Consider the following 16,528-nt stretch of genomic DNA (forward strand, 5'->3'; position numbering starts at 1 on the left):
GATTTCTCTCTTTTCATCACCTGCTGTACTTCACAGCTCCAAATACAGGCAGCAATAAGACAGTTTGCTTCCCTGTCCAGCCAGCACAGCTTTTCTAAGACAACAAAAAAGGAGGACAGCAAAGAAGTTCTCATCTGCAGGTGGTCAGCAGCTTCAGAAGCAGAGACACCTGAGGCTATCCTTCTGACCTTCCTCCTGCTGCCTGCAGATCCCCTCAATCAGTAGACAAAAATGTGGAAGTTTTGGGGTTTTGGCCAAATCCATCCATTAGTCATTCAGTACTCACTTGTCATGGGTGTCACTGGTGGTGGTCTCATTCAATGTGAAGAGCTCCTTCAGCTCCCCAAGTGAGAAGTGCCTTTCTACATCCTGTTCTTCATCCACCACGCAGCTGCTGAGGGCCTTCTTGTGGGTCTGGCGTTGGAATATCTTCTCCTCTATAGTCCCCGTCTACAGGAGAGAGGGTCAGAGCTGAAGCACAGTTGGGACACTAGCGTTAAAGGAGCACTACATTGGGAAAGTGCCACAGTTCAAATGGCAGCAAGCTGTCAGGACCATTCAGTGCCTTGCCAGAGCAGTACAGATGACAGGCAAGTTTTACCAGCTGTGCCCCAACCACGTGCTATTTGGTTGCTGATCTAACCCAACTCTGCTTCTCTTATCTTTCACTGCAGCTACAGGAATGGACCCAACAGAGGTAGGGATGAGGAAGAGGTGGAGCTGCCACTTGTGGCTGGAGCTCACATACCACACTGGGTTGTGCTGACAGGAAGGAAGGGAAAGGAGCTGAGCAGCTACAGCCACTCCCTGACAAAAAAAGCCCAAAACACCTCCCCCCAAAAGAACCAACCCCAAGCACAACTTCCCCCAAAAAACAACAAGGGCTAGCCCTGGGTAACACGAGCACAGGCAGTATTTGCTGGTTTACCCCCACACAGGTCAATCACATGCATTGTCTGGAGGGAGATGACTACTAGTATAGCTGTGCAGAAAGCCCAGTGCACTACATTTCTAAGGCAAGAATCTAAGAGCAAAATGTCTGTTTTGCAAAGAAATGTAATACAGAGGAGGGGGGCGATCAGTCACGATCTGCAGACTGGTTTGCTAGTTCTAAAAGCAAAAGGACCTCCCTGCTTCCAGGTGCAGCCAGATCAGAGAAAAACTGGAACACTAATTCTGTTTTGTCACAGTAAAGTGACAACTGGTTAAGGAACACAAGCTTACAAAAAATAAACAAAAATTGCCACAGTCTGAACCACTGAGAGGTGAAGGCAAAGGGCAGAGGTGAGCTTTCTGAGCCGTGATCACTGCTGGCACTGCTGGACAAACGTTACAGTAGCCCAAGAAGACAAGTCTCCTTCATGCTTTTCCTATACAGAGCAGCTACTCCAGCAGCTCCGCTCCAAAAGCTGCTGTAATTCTGGGAATGTACTTGCTGTTTATTAAGTACACATACACCCAACCAAAACAGACTGCAGCCAGACTGAACAACAGCAACTTTGGCATCAGATATCTCACAAAATTAAAGAAGTCGGATGCCTAAATGACTTCAAAGCAACATCTTATCTGGAAAGCTGCAGTTGTTTATTTCTCAGAAGCCAGTCACACTGCTGGTACTGCTGGACAAACGTTACAGTAGCCGAAGAAGACAAGTCTCCTTCATGCTTTTCCTTCACAGAGCAGCTACTCCAGCTGGTAACCGGCAGCTCCGCTCCAAAAGCTGCTGTAATTCTGGGAATGTACTTGCTGTTTATTAAGTACACATACACCCAACCAAAACAGACTGCAGCCAGACTGAACAACAGCAACTTTGGCATCAGATATCTCACAAAATTAAAGAAGTCGGATGCCTAAATGACTTCAAAGCAACATCTTATCTGGAAAGCTGCAGTTGTTTATTTCTCAGAAGCCAGTCACCGTTACAAACCAAAGCCTGCAGTAACAACCCTCCAGCTTGAACCTTCGTAGTTTTCCACAGCAAGACGTCTAAAGGTAGGAAGCAATTAAGTTCCAATCCATTCTGGTCACTGACACAAAAAGGTTCTTCCCCTTCTGGTCCCAATCACAGCAGCTGCAGTCTGTGCTGGCACCAAAAACTCTGTTTTAAGGATGTGAGAGGATTAAGACTCACTGAAAGCAGTCGATAGATGTAGCACATCTTCTTCTGGCCATCCCGCCACACGCGAGCCATGGCCTGCTCATCGTTCGCTGGATTCCAGTCTGGGTCGAACATAACCAGTCTGTTAGCCCCAATCAAATTCAAACCACAGCCACCTGCTTTGCTGCTTAACATGAAGATAAACTCAGGGCTCTGTGGAAAAAGACAGGCTTGGGTTAAACTACAGAGGCAGCCATACTTTCACTCACAGCATTCAGAACTGGCAGGAGAGCCGCTCACATCTGGCAGGTTCTACTTACCGAGGGGCTGTTGAATCGCTCCACAATCTTTGCTCTCTTTTTAATGGACATGGTGCCATCCAGCCGGACATATAAATACCTAGAATATACAACATTTGCTAAAATCAGACTGCTGCGAACTTTAGAGCATCCTATTTGAAAAAGAACAATCTTTCACAAACAGCCTTGTGACAAGGGTATGGGCTTTAGGAGCTTTTGCAGAGGTTCAGAGCTTTTCTGCTGAGCAACCCCAGTAGCCAAAGTACAAGCTACGAAAGTTCCAACTCAGGATCGGAGGTAAAAGAGAGATCACAAGCTCCTGTTGATAGGAACTTTTAAAACAGTTTCTTTTACATCATAGGCTGCAAGTACAATCTTGCAGGATTAAACAAATGAAACCCAAAGACAAACCTTCTGTTCCTGCAGAGCTTTTCAAATAGGTCCAGTGTCTGAGTGTAGTTAGACACTAAAACCACCTTGTCGTTACTGGTGCTTCTTGTAACAGCAAGGATGTAGTCCAAAACCAGCATCTTTCCTGGATAAAAAAGCAAGCAAGCAAGCAAGCTAGAGCAGAAGTTCCCAAATTCCAGACCTTGGAGGGCCACTTGGTAAGATTCTAAATACAGTCTCATGGCATATGGTCTGTGTTAGGCAGCACATTTGTACTGTTGTGCTCCACAGTACCTGAAAGCTGGGGCTCCAGAGATTTGGTGCTGTAGCCAGCAGGGAACAAGTCCAGGGCTCCCATAAAACCTTCTTCCTCTTCCACACACTTATCATGGATAAGAGCAGGGTCTGGAGAACAAAGAGAGCTCAGACTGTGGAGTGCACAAGGGGGACCCAAAAAACCCCCACCAACAGTGCAAAAACCAAACCCACTCCCATGAGCGGAACAACTCACGATTACAGAGTTTCTTCAAGGAAGTGATGGAAGAGAGAGATGACACACTGATTTTGCCCTCCTTCAGCTCCTCCACTGGCTTGGCTTGCTTCAGGAAGTTCTTGTACAGCTCAGCCTGTAGAGGTGTCAGTCTGAAACAGAACAAGAGCTCTGCAGTCTCAGCCTGCCCCCAGACCAACCCCATCCCTCCTCCTCCATCCACAAAGTGGGTTCCTTTTAGCCTGACTTTTTCAGCTACAGCACAGACAGCCTAGAACTGCCTCCAAGGCTGATGGTAGAGAGCATTGGTCTCTCAGTCCAGAGCTGGAAGAGAAGCTTGCAGATGCTCTGCACAGTGCAGGGCTCTGCTGTACACAGCTGCCCAGAGGACACCAGCGGGCTGGCAGAACCACCAGTTATGGGTTGCCCATCCCTGCTTCAGGAGGAAAAGCAACATATTGCCAACGGCTACAGTCTCATTCCTATAGCGAAGCAGACACCACATGCGTTGAAGGGTTTTTTGCAACTTTTTAGTCCTTTCTGTTGCTCCTCCCATTTCTCAGGCAGAGTACGTGCTCTCTGGTACCTGCAGCAGACCACCAGCTCAATCTTCACCGGCAGGTATTTGGACAGGATGTCCGAAGTTCTTCGGATTAAACACCTGCAGGGAGCAAAGTGAAGATCAGATGCTTGGATGACATCAAAACCTGTTTATCACTATTCTTCCTCATAAGCTCAACACAAAAGTCCCTTTGATATCTTATCTCCAAAAGTCTGTGACAGTCCAACACATGGCAAAGGCCAGACACCCACCATCCACACCAAGTCATGCTAAGAGGCTCCATCAGCCCATGCTACAGAGGCCAATATTACCCACTGTCTTTGTGAAGCTTTCAAATTTGGTTCACAAGATCTGAAGAGATCAGGCATGATTTCACCTGCAAGCCTATTCCCTTATGTGACAAACTCAGACTATCAACAGCATTCTCAACTCAAGCTACAACAGACCAGTGGCACAGACAGAAAATAAGGACAGGATTTAACCACCACACACTATGGACATAACTAAGCACAAGCAGGCAGCTTCCCACGTAATAGCTTAGTAGCCATCCTCAGCCAAGATGGGTTCATTGTCTGGCCCAAGATTTCAGCAAAGGGCATATCTTTTGGGGCTCTAGAAATGCTCCATGGAGTGGCTCTACCATGCTTTAGAAAAGACAAGATGGACTAGAAAAAAATGCTGAACTGAGCAACTACAATAAGAATGCGGTGCAGAAACCCAGTTTTGCCAGGAAACATCAAAAACATCACGTTATGAAACCTATAGAAGACAGACATCAGGGATATATATGACAGCCCACCCTGAAATCTGTCAAAGGCTGTTAAAGAAAGGAATAATCTGGTCTCCAAACCCATAAGCAGTAGGATGAAATGTAACAGGCTTAAACTGCAGTAAGGAAGATTTACATTACACATGAAGAGCATTTTCTAACTGCAAAGTCAGTGATGGCCTGGAAAAGGTGTCCTGGGAAATTTGTAAGGATTTCAGTGCTGGGTGGGGTTTAAGTAAGGGGCTACCTGGGACAGCAAGATGGACGAGATGCCTTCTCCAGGGTCCTTCCAGTCTTACGCCTATGATTCCACATATCTTTGAATCCCTGTCTCATTTGTAATTCCTATCAAATTCTACCAATTCATCTGTTTCTACTTATGTGCTTCATCTTCCCTATTTGTATCATAGCTGTGGCACAATAAGGAAAGGACCCAGACCTTGACACAGTTAGACATAAGCATTCCTGAACACACTTCCACACCCCTCTTCCATCAACTATAAAAAGAAATAAAGGCACTTCAAGAAGAAATAAGCTCTTTTCATCCCAACCTTTCCTTTCTCTTGGGCTTCTGCAAGCTGACCTGAGTCAAGGTCAGGGCTGTCTCTATAGAGAGGCTGTACTCGGTGTGAAATTCAATTTATCAGGACTGAACTGCAGGATTGTATTTGTGATGGTTGCAAAAGTTCAGATTAAGAAAAAAAGAAAAAAGAAAAAGAAATTAAAACACCAACAATGCTGAGAATTCAAAAGTCTCTCTAGTAAGAGTTTTTATAGAGGGACCAGTGATTGCCAGCAAAAGTGGATAAATTGGTTGTATTCACAAATAGGAAAGAAACTAGGTTTAAACAAATACCAAAAAAATCAACCAAAGAGAAATAAGACAGCATTTTACCTGACAGAGGTGCTACTGGGGGATCAGAAGTCACATCTCTTGACACTAGGAGTCTAATCCCATTAACTCTACAGAGCCAACACAGCTATGAAAGTGTGAGCTGGACTCTCTTGTGACTTGGGCAATCAACAGCAGAACTGAGTGACATTCCTTATACTCTGTCTGCCACTCAACATCTGGCTTGGATGGATCTCAAGTCTGACCCAGTCTACACTGCTGTTATGCTAACACGAATAAAAAGGATGCTGCCTGACTATTCAGATCCCAGAAGAAAACTGAAACCAAAGAGTCAAATCATGATTCAGAGTCTGAGTACATTTGCTTCAGGGTGACTGCAGCTAACTGTGCCATTTCAATGTGCTATTTTTCAGACTAAAGCTACATGCTATGTAGATTCCTTAGGCAATAAATACTTGCACAATCACTTGCTGAATAGACGTAACTGGCAAGAGAATTTATTACAGCTAAAACTGTAATTTGGAAAGATACCAGCATACACCAAGGGTTTATGCAGAAGCTCTGCAAGGAGAAGGATGAAGTTCACCTGTTCACAATGCTGATCAGTTCTTTAAGCCTCTCTTCTCCTTTGTGTCGCTCAGCTTCACTTGCATCCGCATCTCTGCCTTTCAAGATGGGAATTTCAAAGTGTCTTTTAAATTCCTGTGCAGTCCCTGCACAAAACAGAAGTGAAAAGGTGACAATTTCTACCAAAGAACCTTTGATCAGTACCCCCCACAGACAAACTCTCCCCCCATTGGTATGATTTGTTTTCCTTTCTAGCCAGGAAAGATGTAAACAAGGCAGGCACATCTGTACAACAGAAAATCATTTTGTACTCAAACAATAATGCACTGCCAAAGGTCACACAATTTCAGTTAAACCCGAGTCCAGTCAGGCACGTACTGGTTTTGCTCACATTCCAGCTATACTTTTTCTGATTTTGTCCTTACAAAAAACAGCACGGGCACTATGTGTGCCTGTACCAAAATTATCTGTAATCAGTTGCTTATTACTGGTCACAGGCTGAAAGAGGGAAAAATTACTCCTGCGTGCATGCAGCTCTGCTGGCAGCAGTTACAGTATTAACAATCTCAGAGAGAACAAACTGGAAGTACAGGGAGGCAAGTCTTGCCCAAAGTACAGTTCAAGGGGGGGCAGGGGAAATCACATCAGCTCCCTGTAATAACTACACTAAATTGAAGCACAGAACAGCTGAACAGAAAAAGATATGGCCCAAATGCTGCTTGTAAGACCAAGAATCTGATGAATGGTGCTTAACTAGAGTTGTGCATGGACTAGAATTCGTGAGAAGCCTCTTGGACTGGACACCCAACAATCTGAGACAAACATGGGTAGCTAGGGGAGGCCTTGCCAGCAACTTCGCCCTCCCTCATGTTTCTCACATGTTCACATCTTACCTAAGATGCCTGAATTGACAAAGTGCACCAGGCTGAAATATTCAAGCAGGTCATTCTGAATGGGGGTGCCTGAGATAAGTACTCGCCGAGGTGTATTTAAGCTGTTGAGAGCCTGGTATGTTTGGTTTTCAGAGTTCTTCAGTCTATGGCCCTTTGGGGGAAAAAAAAAAGAAAAGAAAAAGGAGTTAATCGCTAAAGGTCAAGATTACAAGCCATTTAGACCACTTATATCCAGGACTGCCAGGCCTTTGCACACTAATAAAAAGAGGTTCTGCACCTCTCACAGGGGTAATCTGAATACAGGCCCCAATTCCCATGCCTGGGAAAAGCATAAGTAATGCTTTTTACAAGTACCAGACCACTGCAGTGCTGAGTATTTATTTGGAACATATGGAAGACACAAGGCCAATGACCTGCATTCCCAACATCCCCAGGTGCTGACACCATCCCAGGGGCACTGAGAGGTGTGTGACTTACACCTGTGAGGATGCTCACCCTTTAAGGTCCTCTCAGCATCGCTCTAGCAAACACAAAACCAAACCACTGGGTGGCACCACTATTTAACAAATCCCCTCGAACTGGCAGTGAGGACACCTCAACAGAGGCTGAGGCCCCCAGCTTGATCACTTCAAGGAGGGAGAGGGCACTCGTTTTATTGTCCTTCAGAGCATCTCTGGCTCTCACTACCTATAACCACAAATAGGGAACGATAAATGAAAAAACAACTCAATTTCAGCCATGTGAAAGTAGAGCTTGACAACACAGACTGGGAAAAGCTAGACCCAGCTGTTAGTGAGCAGGGGATCAAGCCAGGTCTGTCTTTTCTTGAAGAAGAAATACACAAGGTAACTCCTCACCCAGATCTGCCCCAAGCAGGAGGCTACAGATAGGGGAAGAGGGTCCTGCCATGGGACTGCCTTTCACACTCCTACACAAGCACAGAATAAGATGAGCAGGTAAGGGGGCTGACAGCAGCCAACGCTACACACAAGAGAGCATGCTGAATCACAGACCCCTTTAGGTTGAGAGAGACCTCAGGACTCTTCTGTCCAACCTCTTGCTCAAAAGAGAGCAAACTTAAAAATTACTGGGCAGAACATGAGGCCAGGCCAAACACAAAGTACTTCTCACTTCAGCAAAGAGACACAAACAAATGAACACCAGATCAGTGAGCCAGGGCACTACCATTCCAACAGAGTAAGGCCTCTTTCAGAGTCAGAGACAGGCAGTGGACCTCCTTTCTGTTCCATATTTCACACTAAAAATGCCCTAATAGGTGCCCCCATCCTGCCATGGGCCTATAGTGGCCACAGTTACCATCACCTGGATTTTCTTAATATCTCAGCTCCTCAAAACACCTTTGCTTGTTCAAGCTCACCCAGCATGGATGAGCTGGCTACCCAGAGCTTTCCAAACACCAGGCACCAGAATGGGTGCTATCCACTGCTAAACCTTGTTTCCTGCTGCCCTCCCCCACTTTAAGAAAGTAGAAGGAGTTTTGCCCAGATCTCAGGAAAATATCGGGAACAGATTACCCTTAAAGATTCCCCTGTACCTCATCACAGATGACCAGCCCAACACTGCCCTTCTGTAAGGCCTCAGCGTGGAGTCGGAAGGTCTCATAGGAGATGATCAGGATGGGTGAAGGCACTCGCAGGCCACGCTGGTTCATAAAGCCAACTGCAGATGGAAAGGGGAAAAAGGAAAAGAGGGATGAGGAAAACTAAAACAAGGTCCAAGCTCTGTAGTAAAAACTTTTGCCTTAAAGTCTAGGAAAACCTCTCTGTTTCAGTTACTCTGTAGCATCTCTTCCCAATAAAACTGTCTCCACTTCCATCCCCCTCCTATCTCTGCCCACTCCTTTCCTGGCTTACGGCTGGAGCAAAGAAGAGGCACTAGGACTGTCCTAACTTAAGTACATGACTGTACTAGGATTATTCCAAAAGATCAGCTATGACCAAATATGCGAAGGCCTAATTTAAAACACGTTAGCAGAGAGACTTTCATCAGTCTTCAGAGTTCTAATGACAGCTCAGAGATGTTCACATCAGCTGCTTTAGGCTTCTTCCAACGCAAGACTTTGATCTAAGCCAGCCGCACCATTTGCAAGCATTTCTGTACCTAGTTTACGGTCAATCTCTTCTTTGGAGCCTCCATCAATGGCCAGCGGCTGGATCCTTCCCCCAAGCCATTTCTCTACTTCGTTGTACCAGTTTCTCACCAGGCTGGAGGGAGACACTACCATGGCTTTCTCAATTTCTGGCTTGCAGTCTGGGCTTTGCCGGAGAAGTGTCCACATAAGTGTGATGCACTGCAGGGTTTTGCCCAGCCCCATTTCGTCTGCCATGATGCAGCCATGACTCCCAGGGATCCGCCGGCTCGTCACGCAGTCCCAGAGGAATTTCACTCCCTGCCAAAAAATTGTTCTCTCAGAGCACAATGGAGACATCAGCCGAATGACAACTTCATTACCAGAATGCACAGTACCGCTACAACAACAAACAGCAAATCTGTGTAGCACATCCCTGGGGACACACAGCGTTCTAATGAGACAGAGGGAAATCACCCGAGACACAGCTGAAACGCAGGCACATCTGGTTGCATAACACATACCTCATAACACACACAAAATCTTACAACATTGTAACTGTACAATTATAACTAGCTTCCCGATGTGAGTTCCCAGAAATTTCTACCCTTAACTGCATTAGATAGGCCCAAGCTAACAGCTAATCTGCATCAATCACAGCTCACAGTGATGATCTTAATGGTTAATCTTAACACCACCCAGTCAGGTAGTTTTAAAAACAGAATCATAGAGAATTGTTTCTGCTGCCCGATTAACTCCCAGAATACCCTCAGTAGTCCTCATCGCTTCTGCCTAAAGCACAATGACTAATCTGGGGACTCTAGGCCCAGAGATTATTTAGCTTCAGAGAAGACAGAGGGCTGAGGTTATAGCCTATGTCACATGGTGGGAGAACAGCTCAGCCCTGCATTAGGCTCTGACACATCACCAAGACAGATAAAAGGTGGGGGAGGAAGAGACAGGCTCTGCAAAACGTTCTTCTATCATGTGAAGAGAGTCAGAGAAAACCAGGGCATTGTCCTGGGAACGTACAAGCTCCCTGCATTGTGTGAACAGAGCAGGGAGTGATGGACACACCCTGAACACACCTGGATGGATGCAGCCCTCTGTGCTCCACTATGTAGGACTAGAAGATAGAGGATCTTCACTTTCAAGTCTTTTTCTTTCTTTCTTAGGCCCTTAATAACAGGTTAATGAAGTTTAAGTCAGTCAAACACTTACAAAATACATTACTGACTTAAAGAGTGCATTTGGCTGGGGATTCAGTTTCATAACTTCAGAGCAACTGGGCAAAAGACCTGACAAAGACAGCACAAAACTGTGCAACAGTCTGGGAGCATCACCTGAATAAAGCAGCACAGGAATCTTAGCAAACAAAGACTTATTAGTCAGACTAGAACAGAGACTGCCTCGTCAGAGATACCTAGTTGTGGGGAAAAAAGTGTGTCTAGGACACCAACATAACTACTTGACGAAAGCACCAGCAGGTAGTATCTCACCCAAAAACAGAGTGCCTCCAGCTATGTAGCCAGAGACACGAACTACACTGGGTCACAGGTTTAGTACCAACTCTGAGATAAAAGTACAAGCTAGGAGCAGCCTACGGCACTCCCGGCGCCATCTGAAGATCTCCCATGCCAGGACACATCCAGCTTGACCTGCTTAGCCTGCAAGATCAGCAATCACACCTTCCATCTGCGCTGCCTCTAGGCTTAAATGATAATATGCTGCATCTCTGATGAACTTCAACCTGTCCAGATACCTACATTAGATATTTGGAAATTAGTACCCACTGTTTCAGTATTGTGATGTTGGACATATTTATGACATAAAAAGTTTTTCAGCACTCTTCACTGGCAAATTCCAAGTCTAGGTAGGTCATGGACAGCTCACACTCACAAAGGGTTGCCTCCGAATAAAACACGATGAAGCAGGAATCTATTCCACACAGTGCTGGGAATCATGGTACCAGCAAGAAGAGCTTCAGTGTTTCCTGGCTCAGAGACTGCAGATCAAATTAATTCTGCTGACCAGCAGAACACAGTGGTGGACAGTCTACCCTGCCCAATTGCAACATAATTTATTGCAACTATATCCCATCACCTTCCACAATGAGTTGTGCTCAGCAAAGCTACATTTCCAGACTCCAAGTAAAGGCTGGAGTTTCAGTCATGATCGTGAAAGTTCCCATTTCCTTGCAGAATCTGGTCTTTTCCTAAGGTAGGTATCCCTGGTGACACAACAGTCAGCCAATATGCTTTCCTAGACCTGTGCAACCAGAGCACAATGGTCACAGAAGCTCCCTGGTTTCCAGTGACCTGACTGACAACTCCACAGAGAACACACCTGCACTTTAAGCAGCATCACATGTAGGCTGGGAGGCTCTGACTCTGTTAGATCAGAGGTAAGAGATGAGAAGATTCTGAGCCACAAGAAAGCAGTAAATTTCAAGGACAAACGGGACTGTCATAATACTCCCAGCATGTCCTTTTGCTTAACACAGGACAGAGGATATTTACGGCATTCAAGCCTCTAAGAGGATGGTTAAAACAAATGTTTCACTTTGCATTTGCAACAGACTGGAGTCTGTTAGACTGTCACAGGCTAACGGTCTGCGTAGACCTCACAGTTGGTGGGGAACCATTCCAGCAGAAGAAGTGCAGCTTTTTGAAATGCGCCAAGTCCTCCAGCCACACGCTCAGGTCCTAGCGGAAAACTTACTTCTCTCTGATGCGGCCGTAAAACACGGCTGAGGACAGGATCCACCACAACATGGACAGGTGCTTTGCCCCTGCAGGAGGTAGTCAAGGAAGAAGACAGTGTGGTTAATGAACACAGCACAGCATATGTTTGTTTAGTTTGGTTGGTTTTTTTTAAATCTCACGGCTATACCGAGGACTCCCCAGTGGTGTGATGGAAGCAACTGCTAAGAAGAAAGTGAGAAATGGATTAATTCAGTTTTAAGAATGAAGTCACAGGGGCCTGATCTACAATCCAAAACATCAGTGAAACCATGTATTCCAGCTGTGGTTGAAACAAGGGCAGAATGTGTTTCAGAGACACAGTTAAAAAGACGTTATTTTTTTTCCTTGTTACAGTAACAAAACCTCCTTCTCTGTCCATGAAGATTCAGCTGACAGCCCTTTTCAGTTATAACAACAGCACAGAAGGAACTACCCAAGAATAAAAGCCATCCGGCAGCCTAACATTTGACTGACAGTCAAATGTTGCTTGTCCCTTGATGCTGATGTTTCTTGACTAACGACTGAGCCATAAGATTTTCTAAGCAGCTTCTCCATGCGTGCATCCTCATTCCCTGCAACAGGTTTAAATTTTTGATGAGTGGGAGATGAAACAGCCTGTGGAAGAACACGAACAATCCACCATGGGTACACTCCTTCTTTGATTGTTACCATACCTGAACCAAATCAGAGGCAAAATACTTGGAACTAAGCTTCCCTTGATGTTCAGACCTCAGTCTAGGCACATTTGGGAATAAAGCACACAAACCTACACGTACAAGGTCAGAGCTGAAATATTTGTGCCAGGTGATGACTCACTTGTCTATTTTCAGCTGGTCGTGGGCACTCAGCAGTGGGGGCTCATAGAGAACCAGAGCTCCTTCCTCAAAAGGGTCATGGAGAGGACTCCTCAGCCCTGCCCGTTTGATACCCAGCGCACGCAAGCCCAGTGGTCCTGAAAGCAAACAAAGGAGAACAGCTTCTTCCTGGAAGAAAACAGTCTTGCAGAAGAGTCTGGTTACATTTAGGATTGGTGGGTGCTGGAGTGGAGATGCAGGCCCAACTGGTGCAGACAGCAAACCCACACAGGGCGGCTGTTTGGCAGCACTCTGCCAGCACACAGCCGGTAACTCTGTGGCAGGAGAGAATACAGTGAAAGAGCAGAGGCAAAGATGGAGCAATGGCACTGCCTACCACATTGCGTGCATCAAAACAGGCACAACCGCGTGCGACAGATGCCATATATGCTGGCACGCAACAGCACAAGCTGTCTTGCAAGGTGACTGATAGCTTCATCCCAGACCTGTGCAACAGGCATCCAACCATAAACGGGCACAACATCTCCCTCAGCTATCTTTGGGCATTGGAGCTATTCCTAGTACCCAAAGGTTGTCCCTAGTTTTTTGAAAGATAAGCAGGATTTCAGAATGTAGCCTCAGCTGCTCAATAATTACATCCCCACATCAATAGTATATACTGGGCCAAATCCTCTTTTTGCATCACCTAACCCAGACTTAGCCAGAGTTGTATCTTCTGTGCAAAGTCAGAAAGTGATCTTCAACAGCGATGAAGTTTTGCAGTATCATAGTTAGCATCATACTGCCATTACCTACTCTAGGGTATTGTTTTCTCTCTGCTGAGCAACAGTAAACGTTTGGCCTTGGAGTCAGTTTCTGCGAAAAGCAGAAACCAAAGATGAGTTCCCTTTCCCAGTATTATATTTTGATGTCAGTTTTGGAATGAAGATGAACATAAAAAGAACATGTACAGAAATCCTTTTCTCCATTAAAATTCAGACAACTGCGCTCCCAAGATTGATTTTGCCTGGGAAAGATTCAAGTAGGGTCAATTTGCCTGCTGCTTGCCTAAAGCTCCTTGCAAAACAAGACTGTATCACAAACTGAAGCAACAGTGTGTGCACACCAAGGAAAGAGCAAATGAAACAGCCTCACCTCCCAATTAAAAGCGCGAGATAACAGCCACAGAATGCAGCTTCCCCAGTTACAGTTGTGTTTTAGCCTCCTGACAAATCTGCTTTCCCACAAGCTAACTTTGACGAGCTCTTTCGGGGCTTGTCATTTCATAGTCAGAGTCTGCTTACAGACATTTATATAACTAAAGTTTGAGTGAAACTGGTTGAGTTGCATTTGAATTTTTCAGCTGGAGGGTGATGGGGCAGAAGGAAACAAGAACAGGTCTATTTGTTTCAGAGATCTTGTGTTTCACTGATTAAAACCAGCTGAGGCTTTGAACTTCAAAACTGCCTTGAGCCAAGTAGAAAGAAAACTGGCACATATTATTCTTCTCACCTACAGCCTTCTGTCTGTTAGTATCATTAGGGTATTACTCAAATGTTAAACCTTCATCACGTGGAATTCATCTTGCTTTTGTGTCTGCGATATGGCGTACAATCTTCTGGCACTACATTAAATACATAGCAGTAAGGACACAAAATCCAACTCTGAAATGTAGGATTATCCAAACAAAACATAAGCAAAGTCTTCATATTTCTTACTAACGTGCCAGTATTTTTCTTTCGGAATTAAGTCAGGATTTCTGAAACATATGCATCAGTGCAAAAAAATAACAATAATCCCCACACATACATTTGACAGGCCTGAGCATCGCATCTGTTTTACCACTCAGTGAACAAAGACAATCCTTCCACCTCCTCATCTTACCTTTATAATTTGGAATGGGGACTTTGAAGGGTTTGGACAAAATGCTGCGGATAAAAGCCTCCTAGGAATTCAGAAAGAAAACCTGTTTTAAAAGTCTGAAATAAGAGATTGCTCAAAAAGGCAAGCCCAGTACATTCATTGAGAACTCAGTTTTGCCAAGTGCTGACAGTCTCTCTATTCAATCTATTCCAGCTTCAACCCCAACTACTTTCAAAAATATCCAAAAGAAAGGAAGTAACACACCAGCACAATTCCCCCCACCACCTCTGCTTTTCAAAACTATTTTCCTTTGAGTTTTCTAATGCGTGAAATTTATTTTTCTTAACTCCCATCTTCTTAAATCCACTGGCATTATTCACTTTTTTAAAGGCTATGACTTCCCCCTGTCTTGGTAATTCAGTCAGGAAATTCATTTCCTGTAAAGGAGCTGGGTTTTCAGCATCCGAGAGCACCCATTCAGTCCAGCACTTGGTCTCCAGCAGTGGACGCCCAGAGAAAACCAGGCAGACAGCACTTGAGCTATCTGTGTCGAAGGCTTCCCACATCCCTTGGCATTGTCCCTCACGAAGGCCTCACAGCACTCTTATTCAGGATAACCATGATAATGCCACACCTTCAACATTAAATGGCTAGAGCTAGCAAAAGATCTCCCCTAACGATTCTGTGTGTGGTGCTGCCATAACTCCTCTCATTAAGTGGGTCAATGGAAATTTAGGAAAATTTAACCCTGCTGGGACTCTCTTGATGAATGAGCTCAACATGCAACCCACCTGCTGTGGTGTGCTAGCAGTAACATCCACTTACGTGTTGACTGCTATCCAGGCAGTGAGGTCTATTGGTCAACTGAGCCAAGGGTTTCCGGAAAGGCGACCTGTAACATTCTCCACTCTCAGTCTCGCTGACAGGCTTCTGTCTCTTCCGAGTCTGAAAAACAGCATTGAGGCAAAACAACTCAGGGGCATCTGGTGAGACCAAAAGATAAATGCATCACTGTCACACTCAGTAAGCACCTAACCACACAGACAATCCACCCAGCCAGCTGGGCATCTCTGAACAGACTCTGTCATTACTCACCTCTGCTGCCAAAGGACAGAGCCAGCAACAACACCAAGGTCCCCATGCCCTAAAGTTGAAACTGCATGAGGGCTACAATACTCTCCTAATTACAAGAATAGCTACCACCTCCCAACCTGTAAAGGAGCAGGCTTATCTGTAATAAGATTCACACTGCACCTTTCCTTCCCCCCACCCCCCCAAAAAAAAGCAGAAGAAAAGTCTTAAAAGGAAGAGGCAATAGCATGGAACAAACTACATGAAAGTCCCCAGAGGCTCCCATGGCTGCTGCTGTTAAGCAGGTGAAAGGCCTTACATAGAAACCTAGATTTCAGGTCACTAGCAAGGCATGAAGATAAAGACATCATTGATTTGTTTCCTGCTTAAACACAGTCCTCTTCAGATTGAGGCATGGCTTTAACCACCTGCTAGCATAGAAAAGGGAATTTGACACAGAAAGCACTAGGTGAAACTCTTGACCTGTATGACACAGATCACATCACCATAACATTCTGTTTTGCCTTAAACATCTACCTATTCCTCACAAAACAAAACCAAAACCCCCTCACAACACACAATGAAGCTCTCCCAGGGTTAGTTTTTTTCCATAACCACGAAGCATCATCTGTACACAACAAAGTTCTTCTACCAACCACATGCCCAGACACAAGTTTTCTCCCAACTGGTGAAACCAGCATAAATTTGGAGGCTCATCCTCCACCCCCGGAAAACGGTGGGGGTAATAACCAACCTCCTACCAGGCACCAGGGACTGACTCAGGCAGCGACGTCCCCCAGCCCATGGCTAGGAAGTCTCAACCCCAACCCTGCCTGGGGGAGGTCAGCGTCGATGCCAAGGCGTTCTCCCTCCCCACCGAGGCCGCCACGTCCCGGGGCCCGTCGCTCACCGTCGGGGGGTGCCAGTCCTCTTCTTCCTCCTGGTCGCCCGCCTTCCTCTTGGCCAGCTGGCTGGGGGCCAGGCTCCTCCTCTGGAAAAGGGGCACAGCGCGCACACACACCCTGAGGGGACAGCGGAGCCGGGGG

General features: G+C 45.7%; 1 protein-coding gene across 1 annotated transcript in view; it reads right to left on the reverse strand.

Annotated features, from left to right (window-relative positions):
• The window catches only part of RAD54L (RAD54-like (S. cerevisiae)), a gene marked incomplete at its 5' end in the record, with an annotated part of 17,967 nt that extends 1,494 nt beyond the window's left edge, over positions 1-16,473 (reverse strand). Inside the window, 16 exons of the mRNA XM_010193533.1 lie at positions 287-450; positions 2,132-2,311; positions 2,419-2,497; positions 2,809-2,932; positions 3,082-3,192; positions 3,299-3,429; positions 3,864-3,938; positions 6,048-6,174; positions 6,922-7,072; positions 8,477-8,601; positions 9,043-9,331; positions 11,732-11,801; positions 12,571-12,706; positions 14,433-14,493; positions 15,237-15,356; positions 16,393-16,473. Of these exons, the coding sequence (XP_010191835.1) occupies positions 287-450; positions 2,132-2,311; positions 2,419-2,497; positions 2,809-2,932; positions 3,082-3,192; positions 3,299-3,429; positions 3,864-3,938; positions 6,048-6,174; positions 6,922-7,072; positions 8,477-8,601; positions 9,043-9,331; positions 11,732-11,801; positions 12,571-12,706; positions 14,433-14,493; positions 15,237-15,356; positions 16,393-16,473 (2,024 nt within the window). The remainder of the gene's footprint in view (positions 1-286; positions 451-2,131; positions 2,312-2,418; positions 2,498-2,808; positions 2,933-3,081; positions 3,193-3,298; positions 3,430-3,863; positions 3,939-6,047; positions 6,175-6,921; positions 7,073-8,476; positions 8,602-9,042; positions 9,332-11,731; positions 11,802-12,570; positions 12,707-14,432; positions 14,494-15,236; positions 15,357-16,392) is intronic.
• Between the last annotated feature and the right edge of the window lie 55 nt (positions 16,474-16,528).

The sequence above is a fragment of the Mesitornis unicolor genome, unplaced genomic scaffold (genome assembly GCF_000695765.1).
Source record: "Mesitornis unicolor isolate BGI_N332 unplaced genomic scaffold, ASM69576v1 scaffold22790, whole genome shotgun sequence".
In the NCBI taxonomy this organism is placed as follows: domain Eukaryota; kingdom Metazoa; phylum Chordata; class Aves; order Mesitornithiformes; family Mesitornithidae; genus Mesitornis; species Mesitornis unicolor.